Here is a 16476-nt window from a genome sequence, read left to right as displayed (position 1 = left end):
ATTCACACTTATTCACATACACATATATGCTCACCACCACCACCCCGCAGTCTCACCCACATTCAACGCACACACTCACAAACATCCACACACACAAACACTTTTTCCATGCATAAGAACTTAAGAACACAAGAAGATCCCTGCTGGATCAGGCCAGTGGCCCATCTAGTCCAGCATCCTCTTCTCACAGTGGCCAACCAGTGCCCCAATGGGATGCCTGCAAGCAGGACGTAATCACAAGAGCCCTCTCCCCATTGCAGTTTCCAACAAGTGGTATTCAGAAACATTGTTGCCTTGAAGCACAGGAGGTAGTAGCCATGGGTAGCCTTCTCCTCCATAAGAAAGCCTGTTGGATCAGGCCAAGTGATCCAATGTAGAATGAAGAAGCCCAACTGGCATTCAGAAGCAATACTGCCTCTGACCAAAGCATGGCCATCATGGCTAGTAGCTACTGGTAGCCTCCTCCTCCTCCATGAATTTCCCCAACCCTCTTTCAAAGCCATCCAAGTTGGGGGCCATCATTGCCACACACACGGACCAAAGAGATCTTCACCAACTGGATGGCAATAGAGTTACTGACTCTCTGCTCCTGGTCCAAGACACCCTCCTGTGCCCCAAGCCCCACATCAAATGATATTCAATGTCACCTTGGCCAACAGGTAAGAAGGAGGGGTTGCTGGCAGCTATTTCACTTCTTGGACCTCTGGTGCAATAGAGATCTTGCCCACCCATCACTTCCTCACTGATGTTGCTGGAAGAAGCCTAGCCTGGAAGTTTTCTCCCCTGAGATCTTTACAGATGCTGAGAGTGGAAGTTGGGAATACTCTGCAGAACTACAAATTCCAGCAGCCTCTAGTGCAACTTCACCCCACGATGGCTATGCAGTTCCCCACTGGTCAGCACCCCTCTCTCAGATTCTGGGCTCCCCACAACAGGGTCATTTGTGTGTCCCCCTCTTCTTGTCCCATCTCCCTCACCCCCTGGGCTGACAATATGGTTGCTATAATGTTTAACAACCTCACATTTTCCAGAAACGCAAACCCCACGGAAATCGGAGTATTTACAGGACGTCCCGTCCCGAGCCAGGACCATGAGCTGCCTTTGACCATCGATGGTTGTGCAGTGGAGATCACAGGGCTTGCTGGAGATGTGGACATAGTCATCTGGAGATAGGAGGACAAATGATATTGCACACACTGACCAAACACACACACATGCACACACACAAATGCACACAGTTGCTTATTAAATGTCACCAGCAAAATATCCATCATTGTGGAGTAGAAAGTATAGCATAACATCAGGACATAGGAAGAGCTCTGCAGCTGGATCACACCAAAGGGGGCTCATCTAGTCCAGCATCCCGTTCTCACAGTGGCAGACCAGATACCTCAATGGGAAACCAGCAAGTAGGATCTGAGCAGAAGAACACTCTCCCCTCTTTCGGTTTCCAGCAACTGGCATTCAGAAACATTACTGCCTCTGACTATGAAGGAAGAGCATAGCCTCCATGGTGGCTAGGACATCCCATTTCATTTTCACTGTTACTCAGCTGAAAGCCTGCCCTGCCCTGTTTTGTGTAGATTTTTTGGGGGGGGGAGGGAACCCATTAAACTTCTGCTTTTAAAATTTAAATGTGCTTGTTATGCACATTATTATACGCATTATGGAACAAATTTCCTCCAAATAGGTATTTTCCAGTGTGCTTCCCCATAAAGTACACATTATGGATGCATCACAACTGTAAATAACACAAATTTTTGAGTGCACTTGTCACACACTGAGGTGGCGTCTCAAAATATGGAAAAGTATTTGATCTACCTTGGAGTGGCGTTCTAACCTCTGAGGCTCTTATTGTGTCTGCCTCCACAGGAGGCCCAGATAGTGGCAACACATGAACAAGGCCTTTTCAGTGGTGGCTCCCTGCTTGTGCAGTGCTCTCTCCAGGAGGCTTGCCTAATGCCATCATTATATATATATCTTCAGACAAAAACATTCCTTTTTAGCCAAGCCTTTAGCTCTTAACTATCTAGGGCCTTTTAGAGTAGGTGGGATGTTTTAATGTATTTACGGGGTTTGTTTGATTGTTGTAAGGCACTGAAAGAGCAAAAGCAACTAATTGATTTAAATAACAACAGCAGCAACCCACAAGCAAGTTCAAGATTGGCTGTCACATAGGCTTTTCTGCATATGCATTAGAAACTACAGTGGTACCTCGGGTTAAGTACTTAATTCGTTCTGGAGGTTTGTACTTAACCTGAAAATGCTCATAACCTGAAGCACCACTTTAGCTAATGGGGCCTCCCGCTGCCACCGCACCGCCAGAGCACGATTTCTGTTCTCAACCTGAAGCAAAGTTCTTAACCTGAAGCACTATTTCTGGGTTAGCAGAGTCTGTAACCTGAAGAGTATGTAACCTGAAGCATATGTAACCCGAGGTACCACTATAGTGGATATTTGACCCAGTCCTAGTTCATCACAATGCTTCCACTCCCCTACTCCCTTCTTGTCTTTTTCAAAGCAGCTGTTGCAACTGCAGAGGCCTTTGAGCCCAGGGAAACAAGTGGGTGGGGAGTTTTGCTCCTCTGATAAAATCTGGTTGGAGCCTCTTTCCTAGAACAGAAGAGAACTCCATTCATTTCAAATCCTCTGTGTGTGTGTGTGTGTGTGTGTGCGCGCACACACACACACGCCCCTGTCTTTCTGTCTTTTTTGGATGAGGTGGGGTGAGAGTAAGCTTTGCCTTATCAAAAGCGCCTGGACAAAAGGCCTCCTTGTTTACCAGGATACAATGGCTTCCATTGATACGTCCGCCCGTTGTACATGTGGGAGTTGAAGGATGTGCACTGCTGCTCCCGGAAGCTCCTGCCATTCGGGGGACACTGCTGGAAAAGGAAGAGACGAGTCCAGATGAGGAAGAGGAGGAGGAGGAGAGTCTGCTTCTACATTCCAGAGGCTTTTCCTGCCCTTGCGGGTGAACTGATGGTGGGCTGTCAAAACCCAAATGTGCAAGGGAATCAGGAAGATCCTGGGACTGTTACGATCAGGCTACTAAAAGAACACCAGAACAGCCTGCTGGATCAGGCCAGGGCTCCTCTAGTCCAGAGCAACCTCTTTTCACAGAGGCCAGCTAGATGCCTGTGGGAAACCAGCAAACAGGATCTGAGCACAAGAGCCCTCTCCCCTCCTGTGGTTTCCAACAACTGCCATTAGGAAGGTTCCTATTTCTACTAATCGAGGATGATGATGATGATATCCACACCATACTATTAAGGCTTTGAAGAATCCTGAGAACAGAGCTACAATTTCCAGAGTGGTTTAACAACCAGTCCTTCACACTCTGGAACTCTGGAAACTGTAGCTCTGGGAGAGGAATGGGGGTTTGCAAGCAACTCTCAACACGCCTAATAAATTCCACTTCCTAGGATTATTTGGTGGAAGCCATGGCTGTTTAAAGCGGCATCATAGCACTTTAAATGTATGGTGTGAAGGTGGCCTGAGTTTGAAATAGTGGTGGTAGCTGGTTCATATTTTCTACAGCTGCATGGAATCTGTACCTTGCTAGTTAAGACTGAAAGCTGCATCTCAATAATAATTTTTTAAAAGCATGAAAATGCTCCTCTTACTTGCACTTTGCATAGCTGGTATCTTTTTGATGTCCCAGTGCATGTTTTATTAGCGAGCCCCGTCATGGACTTCTTTCTAAACACAGAAAGAAAAGGAAACAGGATCAAGTCAAGCGAAAAATGAAACGCATCATTATCATCCAAAAGAAAGGGCCCCAGAATGTCTTACAAATATCAGCAAGAATAAAGGTAAAGGGACCCCTGACCATCAGGTCCAGTCGTGACCGACTCTGGGGTTGTGGCGCTCATCTCGCTTTATTGGCCGAGGGAGCCTGTGTACAGCTTCCGGGTCATGTGGCCAGCATGACTAAGCCGCTTCTGGCGAACCAGAGCAGCACACAGAAACACCGTTTACCTTCCTGCCGGAGCGGTACCTATTTATCTACTTGCACTTTGATGTGCTTTCGAACTGCTAGGTGGGCAGGAGCAGGGACCGAGCAACAGGAGCTCACCCTATTGTGGGGATTCGAACTGCTGACCTTCTGATCAGCAAGTCCTAGGCTCTGTGGTTTAACCCACAGCACCACCCGTGTCTCATGTCACCTCTTATGTGGCCCTTAAAATTCTCCCAAGGCTACACACACAACCTCTCTTGATACCCCTGCTTCGCTGCCTCCTTCAGTGCGTTTGCCTGGTTGGAATAGCGTTTTTGAACTGGGATAATGCCTCTTTCTTACCTGGATGGAGGATGGAAAGATACATCTGCATATAAAAGGAACCTCTGTGCTGTGTGCAGCTGGAATTTATCTGGCTACACAATGGTAAGAATCACAGCCACTAACCTGCCTGCTTTTGTCCTGGCCACGCCCACCTTTCTGAAGGTTCCCTTCAAGGGGACAGTGATCCTTTGGCTGAAAATGTTATCCTTCCTGCAACAAATCACCAGGAAGCCCTATCCAGATGGCTATGGATTACAGCTCCCATCAGCCCCGGTTCAACCTTGAGGGCACCTGATTCGAGGGAGGCTGCCTGAGACGGTCCCTTTGGAACCAATGGGAAAGTTTTATTGTTCAGAGGATTTGGGGGGGGGGGGGTGAGATGAGTTCATTGGAGCAAGGGGTTTACCTCTGCCGCAAGCAGTGCCTCTCTTGGGATTTGACTCCTCCCCCACATGTCCGGGTGCAAGCCGTCCACTTGGTCCACTCACCCCACCAGTGGGCAGTGATGTCGCTGCCTTCCTCAAGGCTGTTGGACGCCTGAAGGTTCTCCTGTTTGCCATTTAGGGGCAAAGAAGATAAATTAGAGGTTAAAGGGATACTTCAGCAAACATGGTTTAGCTGCTGAAACCAATTCTTTCCCCATTTCTGTCCTACTTCAGTTCATTTGAGGTTTCATGCCCGTCTGGCAGCTGCATCTCCATTTCCTTCCCCCACTGAAGACAGGAGCCCCAGTTTATGGGTTGCTCATATTTAGCACATACTTGTGCAGAGCAGCCATGTCAGACCACTGGCACATCCAGCTCAGTATCTTTGACATGGACTGGCAGAGGTTCTCTAGGATTTCAGATAGGAGACATTCATCCTACTTGGAGATGCCACTGGAGGCTGAAGCTGGGACCTCCTGAATGCAAAGCAGGGACTCTGCCACTCAGCAGTTGCTCCTTCAGCTAAACATAAAGTAAGATTCTAGTCCTCATAATTCTGCATCTGACAGCAGATATAGGTAGGGACATAGGAATCTGCCTAATGAGTAAAACCCTTGGTTTATATGTCAAAGTACTGCTTACACTCACTGACAGTGTCTTTCCAAGGTTTCAGGATAGGGTTTCACCATGGCGGAGCAAGGGTACCATTGAGGACCGAACCTACTGCATGCAGAGCAGGGGCTCTACCACTGAACTATGGCCCTTTTGACACACACTGATTCTTCATGCCTGCCTCTGTCATTTTTCAGTACATCTTGATTGCTTCATTTGTGTCCGAATTTAAATTGTATTGCATATTCTGTTCTTGCATTCAGTAGTGTAGTGGCAAATTCAGAAGTGCAGGGTTCCTTCATGAGAGTCATAGCCAGGCCCCCTTCTAAGATTATACAACAACTTTATAATTATACAACAGTAATAATTAGGGATGCATTACAATGATCAGTGCAGATCTCCATGTGTTTCCTTTCAGCTAAATCTGCTATTTTTCTGTGCATGTATGTGGACAAATCATTTGGAGTGCTCCAAGATCTTCTTTCAGAGAGACTTAAGCTGTGTTTTCATTGAAGTGCCATTGTACGTAACAGAACTTGTACCCCATTCTCTTGAAATGGAAGCGTCCCTTCTGTTGTCTTTTCAACGTTCCTAAATGCTTAGCTTTTCAGCTTACAGGGCAACTCCTTGGTGTTCCTCCCATGCATCTTATCCAGAGGGGCACCAGGAGCCCATTCTCAGGGCTGACTCAACTCCTTTCACTCTGACTGGATCCAATTAGTGCAAAGGGCAAGAAGGCTTCTTCCCAGTGGCTAAACAAACCTCCCCTTTCATGCTGATTGGTCGGCTCAAGGATCCCAGAGACAGGGAGCCTTCAGGGATGCTGTTGCAGAAATAGTAACAGGTCTTTGACACACACACACCCCGGTGCCCCCCAAACCACTAGACCACTGCTTGTATTGCATTTTACACATTGTCACTGGGCAGCACCTGGAGGTGCCAGCATACCTGGTGGTATATGGATATTTTTAATACATTTGTGAATGAAGAAAATTCTCACTTGTGATATCACCAGGGCAACGTTCCCTATGAAGAGTGCGAATGCAAGAGCCCCTTTCAGGTGAGTGCAGTCGCCAATAAAGCTGCACTCCCAGGTCCCCTTGATTCTCTTCATCCTAAGAAAGCAAGAAGCAAAGGTTGAATTTTTTCAGAATTGGATTAGATGGCCTTTTGGGTCCCCTTCTAACTCTATAATTCTATGTTTCTATGAACGGCTGTATTAAATACTCTGCAGGTTTAGCTGCTTTCATGTGTATATTTTTTAAATAACAAAAAAGCAGTGTGTAAATTGTATGAAATGAAGGAATGAAAAATCTGGAAGGAAACAAGCACTGAGGAATTTGGTCATCACTGCAGGACCATCTTGCTCCATAGGTGCTCATCGTTATGCAGAACTGACACTGTTAGAGGTGCCACATGATACTCATTCCCACAGCTGTGAGAAATTGAGTTTTCAGTGTGGCACACATGCACTTCAGAACTCCTTGCCTATTGATGTCAGGCAGGCACCTTCACTGTATTCTTTTCGGTGCCTGCTTTAAACATTTTTGTTTAGGCACATAGATGTTGACATGTTTTAGTCTCTCTCTTCCCCCTGTTGATTTGTATTATCTAAAAAAGTTTTCAACCGTTTTTACTGATAATCTTAATATATTTTTTTTTTTGTAAATTGCTTAGAGGTTTACAATCAAGTGGCGTATAAATGTTGGCAAATAAATAATTGCCCCATCACAATGTGGTGTGGGGGACTCCAACACAAGCTGCCCGCTTGGAACTGCCATTCTGCTTGTATTCCAGGTGTGGGGGGCAGTCTATTAAGACACCTCCGCATCATCTAAGCATGGAGTTTCAGTGGTGTGAAATTTGCAATGAATTTCTCCCCTTGCTCTGAGAAAAGCTTTGAATAGGAAACCCAAGGACCCCTCATTAAAAAGTGTAGTTCTGCTGAGGGATGTGGGGGGAAATCTGACTCCTCTGACAGGGTGTCATCACAGAGCCAATTCGGAATGAGGTCAGGAATCACTGCCCTCTCACTGGATGGAAATGTGGAAAAATGGGTGCTTCCAGACCAGGGATGGAGGAAAAAACCAACTCAATTTGCATTTAAAGACAACCCTACCAAATCAGTGCTTTCCAAAACATGCAGCCATCCTTCAAAATTGTCTTGCAGTGTGGTTCTCCAGCCGAATAATATGTCCCAAAATGCATATATTAAAGCAAAAGTGTGCATAAAAATGCATGTATTACCGTAGTGAAAACATTGGGAGAAAATATTGGGAGAAACTGCATTGTGTAAATGTGTAGATGAGGGAAAACTATATACAAACATGTGTCTATTAGGGGAAATATGTACTAAGGTGCTGATAACTTTTCATGAGAACTTTTTTTAAAAAAAGCAAATGAATCTGGAGATTGACTGAACTTAAGATTGGAAAAGTGATAAATTGAGAGAAAGAGCCAGTGCGGTGGATCGTAGTGGCCAGAGTGTCGGACTAGGACCTGGGAGACCAGAATTCTTTTTTTAAAAAAAATATTTATTTATACAACAAGAAAAAAAAAACACAAAAAAAACACAAATACCAATTACACACAAATTACAAAAATAACCATAGACACATTGGCAAACAATAAAACATCTATTGGTCTTAACACTAAAGACCCAACTTCCCGTCTATTCCATATTTCAAATTCATATTACTTATTGCCAATACACATTTTTTTCATAATTAAACTTATTCTCAATAAATCTAATTTCTTCTATCTACCTAGCAACTATTACTGAAGTTCCTCGAATGCTGCAACAGAATTTAAACTACTATATTTATTTTTCAGATATTCTTTGAAAACCTCCCATTTAGAAACAAATTCCTGTTTTGATTTCTTCTTTATTTTTTCTGATAAACTATCTAATTCGGCATATTATGTCAGCTTTTGGATCCAATCTTGTATAGAGGGGATTTCATTACTCTTCCATTTTCCATTTATATGCGATTGCCGTCGCATATAAAAAGATACCCTTCCTCTTTTGTGGAATATCCAAATCTGTTATTCCCAGGAGGTAGGCCTCTGGTTTTTTATTGAAAGAGATCTTTAGCATTTTTTGCAGTTCTGCATGTATACTCTCCCAGAATACCTGTATTTTCCTACATGTCCACCACATATGGTAGAATGTTCCTGAGTCTCCGCATCTCCAACAATTACTTGACACATTTTTATACATTTTTGAAAGTTTCCATGGTGTTAGATACCATCAATGCTGCATTTTTTTGAAAGTTCTCTCTAATCGTGTAACAGTTTGTGAATTTCCAATTGATCTTCCATAAATTTTTCCATTGGGCCATGGTTATTGAATGGCCAAAATCCTGGGACCACCTCACCATTGCCACTGTTACCTCCTCCTCCTTGACTGTCCAGTCAAGGAGGAGTCGGTAAGTTTTGGAAAGAGTTTTTCTTTTAGAATTTACAAGATCAGATTCGAATCGGGAAATTTCTACTGAGAACCCCTTTTGTTTGTCAGATTTAAATTTTTCAAATAACTGATGGTATTGGAACCAGTCTGAAATGTGTTCTCTTATTTCCTCAATTTTTTTAAATTTTATTTGGTTATCTTCATTTTTTTAGAAGGATTTTATATGTTGGCCAGCTTTCCTGAGTATTTTTCCATTTTACTGCTATGGCTTCTACTGGAGAAGTCCACCACGGGACTTTAGGCTCCATCAGGTCTTTATATTTTTAGGACCTGGGAGACCAGAATTCAAATGCCCCCGCTGGGCCATGAAGCTCACTGGGTGTGACCTGGGGGGTCAGTGACTCCCTTTCAGCCTAACTTCACAGGGTTGTTGTGAGGATAAAATGGGGAGAGAGAGGACTATGTATCACCTCCATGAGCACCTTGGAAGAAATGTAGGGTATTAAATAAAGTGAAATTGACATATTTGCCCACCACTTCCCCTTCCCTCTTTGGGCTCCTCCTCCTCTGTCTTACAGAAGAGACACTGAGGATTCCCCTTTCTAAGAAAACTCAGCCTTTCAGAGTAGTGCTGGCTTCTTCCCCCAACTCCCCACTTTCTTTGGCTGCCTGGAGAGCGTGAATTTCTACTCATCCCCACCTCTCCGCCTGCCAGGAGTGGAGGTGCTGGATTTTCCCAAGCTGGATGATTATATTAAAGCTGCACGGATGTTCAGACTGTGTCTGAGTCGCTTGGTGTCCTGTTCCAGCCAGGCAAGGAGATTTTGGAGGACTGGAACAAGAGACTGTGGGGAAGAACTAGCTCAGAAGAGGCATCCGTGAGGCTCAGCAATGGGGAGATGATTGTCCATAGGTGTTCAAACTCTTCTGGAAGCTCTCAAAGAAGGCAGCTTCAGAGCCCCCAAAGCAAGAAAGGCCATAATACCATTTTGGCAGCCAGAGGCTGCTGCCACCATCCTACACCCATTGGGGAGCAGAAGGGAGGACAGCCAGCTTCATACAATGGGCAAATGGGCAAACTCCTTGACTCCAAGATATATTTTTTTAAAAAAGAACATAAGAAGAGACTGGTGGATCAGGTCAATGACCCATTTAGTCCACCATTCTGTTGTCACAGTGGTCAAACGGATGCCCCAGTGAGAAACAGGATTCGAACATTGTATGAACCAGGTGCCCCTGGCACCCATATCCGCCTCCCAAGAAAGCACACATTAATTTGGGTCAAATCAGGCTACAACCTTTGCCAAGGCATTGGGTATAACTATTTGAATTGTCAGCCTGCCCACCTGCCTCTTGGGGTATACCTGTAGGGGTCACTCCTAGTTGAAGAGGTCAAACCCTATGACACAAGGGTGGTCACCTTGAGGAATGCTATGACCCTAGCTCCTGCCTGGGCTTCAGGACAAAAACAACTCCTCTCAGATTCATTTAACAAGATACCCCTGAAAATTGGAGAGGCAGGCAGAGGCTACAACCTCCCCTCCAATGAAGACTCAGGTTTACTCAATGCCTTAACCCCCAAAGTTGTGACAACTGCTATGAGGCAGGCAAAACCAAAGGACAGATCCAGTTAGTCTGCCTGGCCCTGAATCAGTCTGACAGATTCCTGCCTGGCCCCGAATATGGTGACCAACAATAGTCCATAGCAAGGTCATACAGAGCCCAAGAGCCAAGGAAAAAGGAGAGGTGGTGGGAGATGCAACTAGGAACTGGACAAGGAGGTGGAGGCTGGATGGGTTTAAATTCCCAAACTGTGGACCAGAGTGAAGCCTGCTGGCTCCAGTCTAATCTGCTCCAGGGGTAGAACCTTTGGTCAGCCTGCCCGCCATTGGCCAATTGGCAGGCAGGTTGTAATCCATTTCCTGTGCTGGTGTGAAGCCAATTTTGGGGTTTGTGCTGGCCTGGGAAAACCCCACAACTCCATGTCCCTCACCGGATCATGGGGTGAACAGAAGGTAATGCCCCATAAAGGTGCCCGACCTTGAAGGTAAGCGTCACTCTCCCACCCTGTGGTTTCCATCAACTGGTATTTGAAAGCATTAATGGCTCCAGCTGTAGCCTCCTCCTCCATGAATTTGTCTAATCCTCTTTTAAAGCCATCTACAGTCATACCTCCAGTTGTGAACATGATCCGTGTGGGAGGCATGTTTGCAACCCACAGCGTTCGCAGCCTGAAGCGCCGTGTCTGCACATGTGCGTGATGCGATTCAGTGCTTCTGCGCATGTGTGTGATGTCATTTTGTGTTTCTGCGAGCACCGAAACCTGGAAGTAACCCATTCCGGTACCCCTGGGTTCAGCGCGGTCCGCAACCCAAAAACGCGCAACCCACAGTGTTCGTAACCCGAGGTATGACTGTACATTGGTGGCCATCACTGCCTCCTGTAGGAGGAAGTTCCACAGTTTAAATATGTGCTGTGTGAAGACAGACTTTATTTCATCTGCCCTGAATCTTCCAACATCCAAATCCTCACCCTACATTTGAAGCAGAAGCATGCTGCTTTAAACAGCCATGGCTTCCCTGAAAGAATCTTGGTTTGTTAAGGGTTCTGAGGGTTGTTAGTATACCCCTATTCCCGCCTGCCCCCAAACTATAATTCCCAGAGATCCCTGGGAAGATGAAATGGTTGTGTAAACCACTGAGGGAACTGTAGCTCTCTCTCAGAGGGAAACAGAAGGGTCTCCTAACAACTTTCAGCACCCTGAACAGACTTCAGTCCCCAGGATCCTTTGGGGGAATCCATGACTGCATAAAGCAGTATCACACTGCTTTAAAAGTATGGTGTGAATGTATGACTTTGTATGGGGATCTGCTAGAAGTGTACAAGAGTAGGCAAAGAAAATGAATACATTTGGCCTCTGTGGGGCCACCCAATGAAGATGAATCTTGGAATATTCATTACAGATAAGAGAAGATACTTCTTCACACAACACTTTGTTAAACGATGAAATTTGCTGCCACAGGAGACAGTGATGGACACCAACTTGGGTTGGTTTAAAAGAAATTTGTGGAGGCAGGTGGTTCAAGCCCACCCAGGATTCCTGCACTGCAGGGGGCTGGACTAGATGACTTTCAGGATCCCTTCCAGCTGACAATTCTATGATTCTATGATTGTATAAGGATATTCGTGGCCACTAACCACAATGGCTATGTTCTACTTCCACTGTCAGCAGCAGTAATGCTTCTGAATGCCAGTTGCTTGAAATCACAGGAGGGGAGAGGACTTTTGCACTCAGGTTCTGCTTGTGGGTTTCCCATCATGGGTACCCCGTTATTCACTGTAAGAAAAAAATGCTGGACTAGATGGGCCATTGATCCAATCCAGCAGGCTCTCCATGTGGAGGTGTACTGTGATGGCAGAACCTCCATGCCTTGGGGCAGTCTATCCCTGAATACCAGACAGTGGGAAACACAACTGGAGAGTGCTGTTGCACATGGGTCTTGCTTGCAGGCTTCCCATTTGGAGCATATTGTGGGCTATTGTGAAAGCAGGATGCTGGACTAGGTGGGTCATTGGCCTGATCCACCAGGCTCTTATTACACCCAAAGCACATTGACTGCTCATGTCATGCCCTTCCAGGGAAGCTGCCATGGATTAGTCATTTACAGAGCAGATGCAATGAAATGAATGAACATGGCTGTCTGAGAGTTGTAGAATATTAGAATTGTACAATGGTAGATTTGGAAGGGAGCCCAGTGGGTCAACTGACCCATCCTCCTGCAGGAATTTGTTTCATTCATTTCAATGCCTCTACTCTGGGCAGAACTTACTTTGATGCACCCCTGGTGCTGGTCCCTGTGTCTCAGTTATTTCAACGTCCAATTTTCGAAACATCTGTTTTATCCCCCCATTTCTATCCTTCATAAAAACCACACTCCCGTTCCTTTCACATCAGCAGGGGTCTCTAACCCTTTTGGGCCTCAGGGAGGATACATCTTGAAATCTAAGAAGCTGTCATGTGCCTCACAAAATGCCCATTTCACAGAAGAAAAAACTGGCAATGCTCAGAACCCTACAAAAACCCAGGCCAGACATCTACATAGGTGGTGCAGTGGCTAGAGTGTTGAACTAGCTCAGCCATGAAACTGACTGAGTCAGCTTGGAGGCTAATCTACATCTCTCTCAGCCAACCTCACAAGATTGTTGCGAAGATAAAATGGGGAAAAGAACTATGTATGCCCCCTTGAACTCTTTGGAGGGAAGGTGGGATATAAATGTGGTAAGCAGATTATAAACTAATTAATTAGACCTACAGGCCAGCCCTGCTTTTGGCCATGGAGACAGCCAAGGTTTTTGTCAAGTGGAGTCCCAACAGAGTATCATATTTTCATCCACTCTTTCACGGTGTCAATTTTCATAGAATAATAAGAGTTGGAAGGACCCCCAAGGGCCATCTAGTCAACCCCCCCACAAAGCAGGAATCACAACCAAATATTGCCTGGCAGGTGGCCACCCAACCTCTGCTTCAAAATGTCCAAGAAAGGAGAGTTTGTGGGCTTCACTGCACTTGGTTTCCCAAAGCTCAGAATCCATAGCAATTAAATTTAAATCCCCAAAATTATTGACTGCGCATCCTGGGGACAGGTGGCTGAAACCTACCCAGAGCACTTGGTTTTCATTAGAGCTTCAAGCCACCTCTGGTCCAAAGCCAGCCAAATAATTATTCTTCATTCAGTCCAAAAGACTGGAGAAGGAGGGAAAGAGAGAGAAAAAAAGCCTATTGTTCCTACTTCTATATATATTAAATAAGAAAACCCCCATCAGCAGAACAGTGATTCCAAAATGCCTCTCTGGCTTTGGTTATTTGGGGGCAGGGAGGACTTTCCAAGGAAATGCACTTAGCAGGACACAGAAGGGAAAAAGTCAAGGTGGCTGCCCATTCTGGGATCGCTACACTCGTATTATATAACAGCCTCCTGCCTCACACAGCACCTAGAGAAAAGCTCTGTCTCAACCAAAAATGCAAAGATGTTTTCCCCTGAAAGCTATTTAGTAGGAAAGTGTGTGTGTGTGTTTGGAATCTGTGAAGTGGGTGCAATTAAACATGAAACACACACACACACACCAACAAGCAAAATAAAAGGGAAATTTGAGTTTCTTTTTAAAAGAAAAAAAAGAAAAAACCTACCTTGGAGAATGTGAGAGCCAGCCAGACAGCCAGATGCTTGCTTTTCAAGTGCAGGGGGAAAAAAAGATGCTGCAAGGGTCCAGGTGCAACAGGCTCTGGTCGGTGGAGGACTGGGGCGAAACTGAGAGGGAGCAGAGCAGGAGGAGGTGCAGAAATTGCAGACACACACTTTCTCTCTCCTCCCGTCTTCTCCCCCACCCCTCTCCTCAGACTTCAAAAGGGCAGCCAAGAGCCTTCAGCTTCCAGCAAGGAGGAGGCTGCTTAGCGGTTATCCCAAGTCAACTTGAGTCAGTTTTATAGCTGTCAGGCAGATGGGCTAGGAGCTCTGCAGTCTCCCTGAGATGCCTCTCTTCAGCGGCTCAGCACTCCTCCAGCACCACCACTGTGCATTACAGTCATGGTGCTTTCCCTCCCGGTCCCCCCCCCCAAACCCACAATTGTTCCGCCAACCACAGCTAGCCAGTTTCCTGCAGTCGGGCTTGCTGGATGAGGGTGTGTGTGTGTGTGTGTGTGTGTGTGTGTGTGTGTGTGGTGTGTTTAAAGGATTAGAGAATGTTTGTGCCTGAAGATGTGTCTACGAGGCAAAAGCTAATCCTGCCATCAGAGTCCAGCCAAATCGATATCACCTCCGTACCACGGGCAGGAATCAATCAGGTTTCCAGGCAAGTGAGACCACAAAGGCTGCCAGTTTTGTCTCTGTTGACTCAGTGGGGGGGGGGGGGAGGCCTGTTGCAGTGGAATTCGGGGAGATATTGGAGGGGGGAGCTCCACATTGGTGTATATGGTTGGCCACTGTAAGAACAGCATGCTGGACTCGATGGATCACTGGTCTCATCTAGCAAGCTGTTCTTGTGTTCTTATGATGCAAAACCATGTTCTGGAACCTAAATGCAGCCTTTTGCACATTGATCTGCTGAGCGAACACTGCTCAGAAATTATTTGATATACCATCAAGCCCATGGGGAAGCCGCGAAACTTCTTACTATAATATTTCCAGGCTACCTTTAAGAGCCATAGCCCACTCAAAGCAGATTGCAGGGTAAAATAAAATTAAACAAAGCAGAGGGTGCAATCCTGTATGTGTCTACTCAGAAGTAAGCCCCACTGAGCTCAATGGGGCTTACTCCCGTGCAAAGTGTGTGTTGGATGGAGGCAATGAAGAATAAAACCAGCAGTAAACAATAAAACCTGGACTTTTTTCCAGCCGGAACTTGCCGGAACTCCTTCCTGGCACCATGCAGATGGGCACCACTGATTTCCGGCACATCATTTTCTAGAAAAATAACACTGAATAAACCAAATGAATAATTAGAACCCCGAAACACAGTACAACTAAAATCATCAATGCCAGTCTCTGAAATATAATGATCAGTTTGGTGTAGTGGTTACAATGACTGCAGGACATTCAAAAAGTTAAAATAGCAATAGACTAAAAACAGATCAAATCTCACACCAACTTTCTAAAGATTTGGGTAGGATTGCCTAAGCAGGAATGTTTTTAGCAGGAACCAGAAAGAGTACAGCCAATCACTGCCTCTCAGCAGGGACAGGGTGTCTCTGCACATGTATAAGCATGCACCAGAAGAGTACAGCAAGTTAGTTAGTTAGTTTGATTTATTACGGCCATTGGCCCATATCGAAAACAATACATCAAAATTTATCCATAAACAATACAATTTAAACAGTTCCAAGTTAAAACACCCATATAAAACCAATTTTACTTCAATTAAGTAAACACTATACACAATAAGCTCCCTCTATGTAAACCGCAATTCAAATCCCTCAGATGAAGAGTACAGCAAAGGCACCTGCCTGATGTCAATAGCCAGGGAGTTCTAAAGTGTGCCGCACTAAAATATTGTTTTCCTTCAAATGCAGAATGGGTATACAGTGGTACCTTGGTTTAAGAACAGTCCGGTTTAAGAATGATTCGGTTTACGAACTCCACAAAACTGGAAATAGTGTCCCAGTTTGAGAACTTTACCTCGGTCTAAGAACAGAATCTGACCGGTGGAAGGGGACTAGCGGCAGGAGGCCTCATTAGGGAAAGCGCACCTCAGTTTAAGAACAGTTTTGGTTTAAGAACAGACTTCCAGAACGGATTAAGTTCGTAAACCAAGGTTCCACTGTATATGGCACCTGTAATAGTTAGTTCTGCAGATTGAAGCAGTTGAATGAGTGTATATGGGTAAGGCAACTGAATAGGTAAACTGGCCTGAAGTTGTTCAGGGCTTCATATACTAATAGTAACACCTTGAACTTGGCTTCTGAATTTCAGGAGATGTGTTCACACATGATGTTCAGCAAGTGTGCAATCTGTATGTGCGCACATGGTTAAAATGTGTAACAAGTGTGCTGCCTCTGGGAACAAACAGTTGTACACATCAGCAAGTGTACACACTTTTCACGTAGATGCTTGTACATGTGGAGAGACAGCCTGTCCCTGTGCTCAGGGTAACATGTAAACAAGTCTCTGGCTTAACAGAAAAACCTTAGGGGTGAGGCTTACTTTCCATGGGCAATTGCAGGTTGCTTGGTTTATTTAAAGCATTTCTTC

General features: G+C 45.4%; 1 protein-coding gene across 6 annotated transcripts in view; it reads right to left on the bottom strand.

Moving 5' to 3' along the window:
• ADAMTSL2 (ADAMTS like 2) overlaps positions 1 to 14269 on the bottom strand; it is a 46026-nt gene extending 31757 nt beyond the window's left edge. Inside the window, exons 1-6 of one of the 6 annotated variants that reach the window (XM_079961244.1) lie at positions 13920 to 14269; positions 6323 to 6437; positions 4692 to 4834; positions 3627 to 3702; positions 2783 to 2885; positions 1018 to 1163 (exon numbers count right to left, since the gene is read on the bottom strand). In XM_079961244.1, coding sequence (XP_079817370.1) covers positions 1018 to 1163; positions 2783 to 2885; positions 3627 to 3702; positions 4692 to 4834; positions 6323 to 6436 — 582 coding nt within the window. In that variant the 5' untranslated portion in view covers position 6437; positions 13920 to 14269. Of the gene's footprint in view, positions 1 to 1017; positions 1164 to 2782; positions 2886 to 3626; positions 3703 to 4691; positions 4835 to 6322; positions 6438 to 13919 lie in introns of those variants that run through there. The other 5 variants (XM_079961245.1, XM_079961246.1, XM_079961247.1 and 2 more) reach the window with 5 other exon arrangements.
• Between the last annotated feature and the right edge of the window lie 2207 nt (positions 14270 to 16476).

The sequence above is a fragment of the Podarcis cretensis genome, assembly GCF_951804945.1.
Source record: "Podarcis cretensis genome assembly, chromosome: Z".
Taxonomy (NCBI): domain Eukaryota; kingdom Metazoa; phylum Chordata; class Lepidosauria; order Squamata; family Lacertidae; genus Podarcis; species Podarcis cretensis.
The sequence above is the reverse complement of the archived record's forward strand: the minus strand, read 5'-3'. Positions and strand labels throughout refer to the sequence as shown.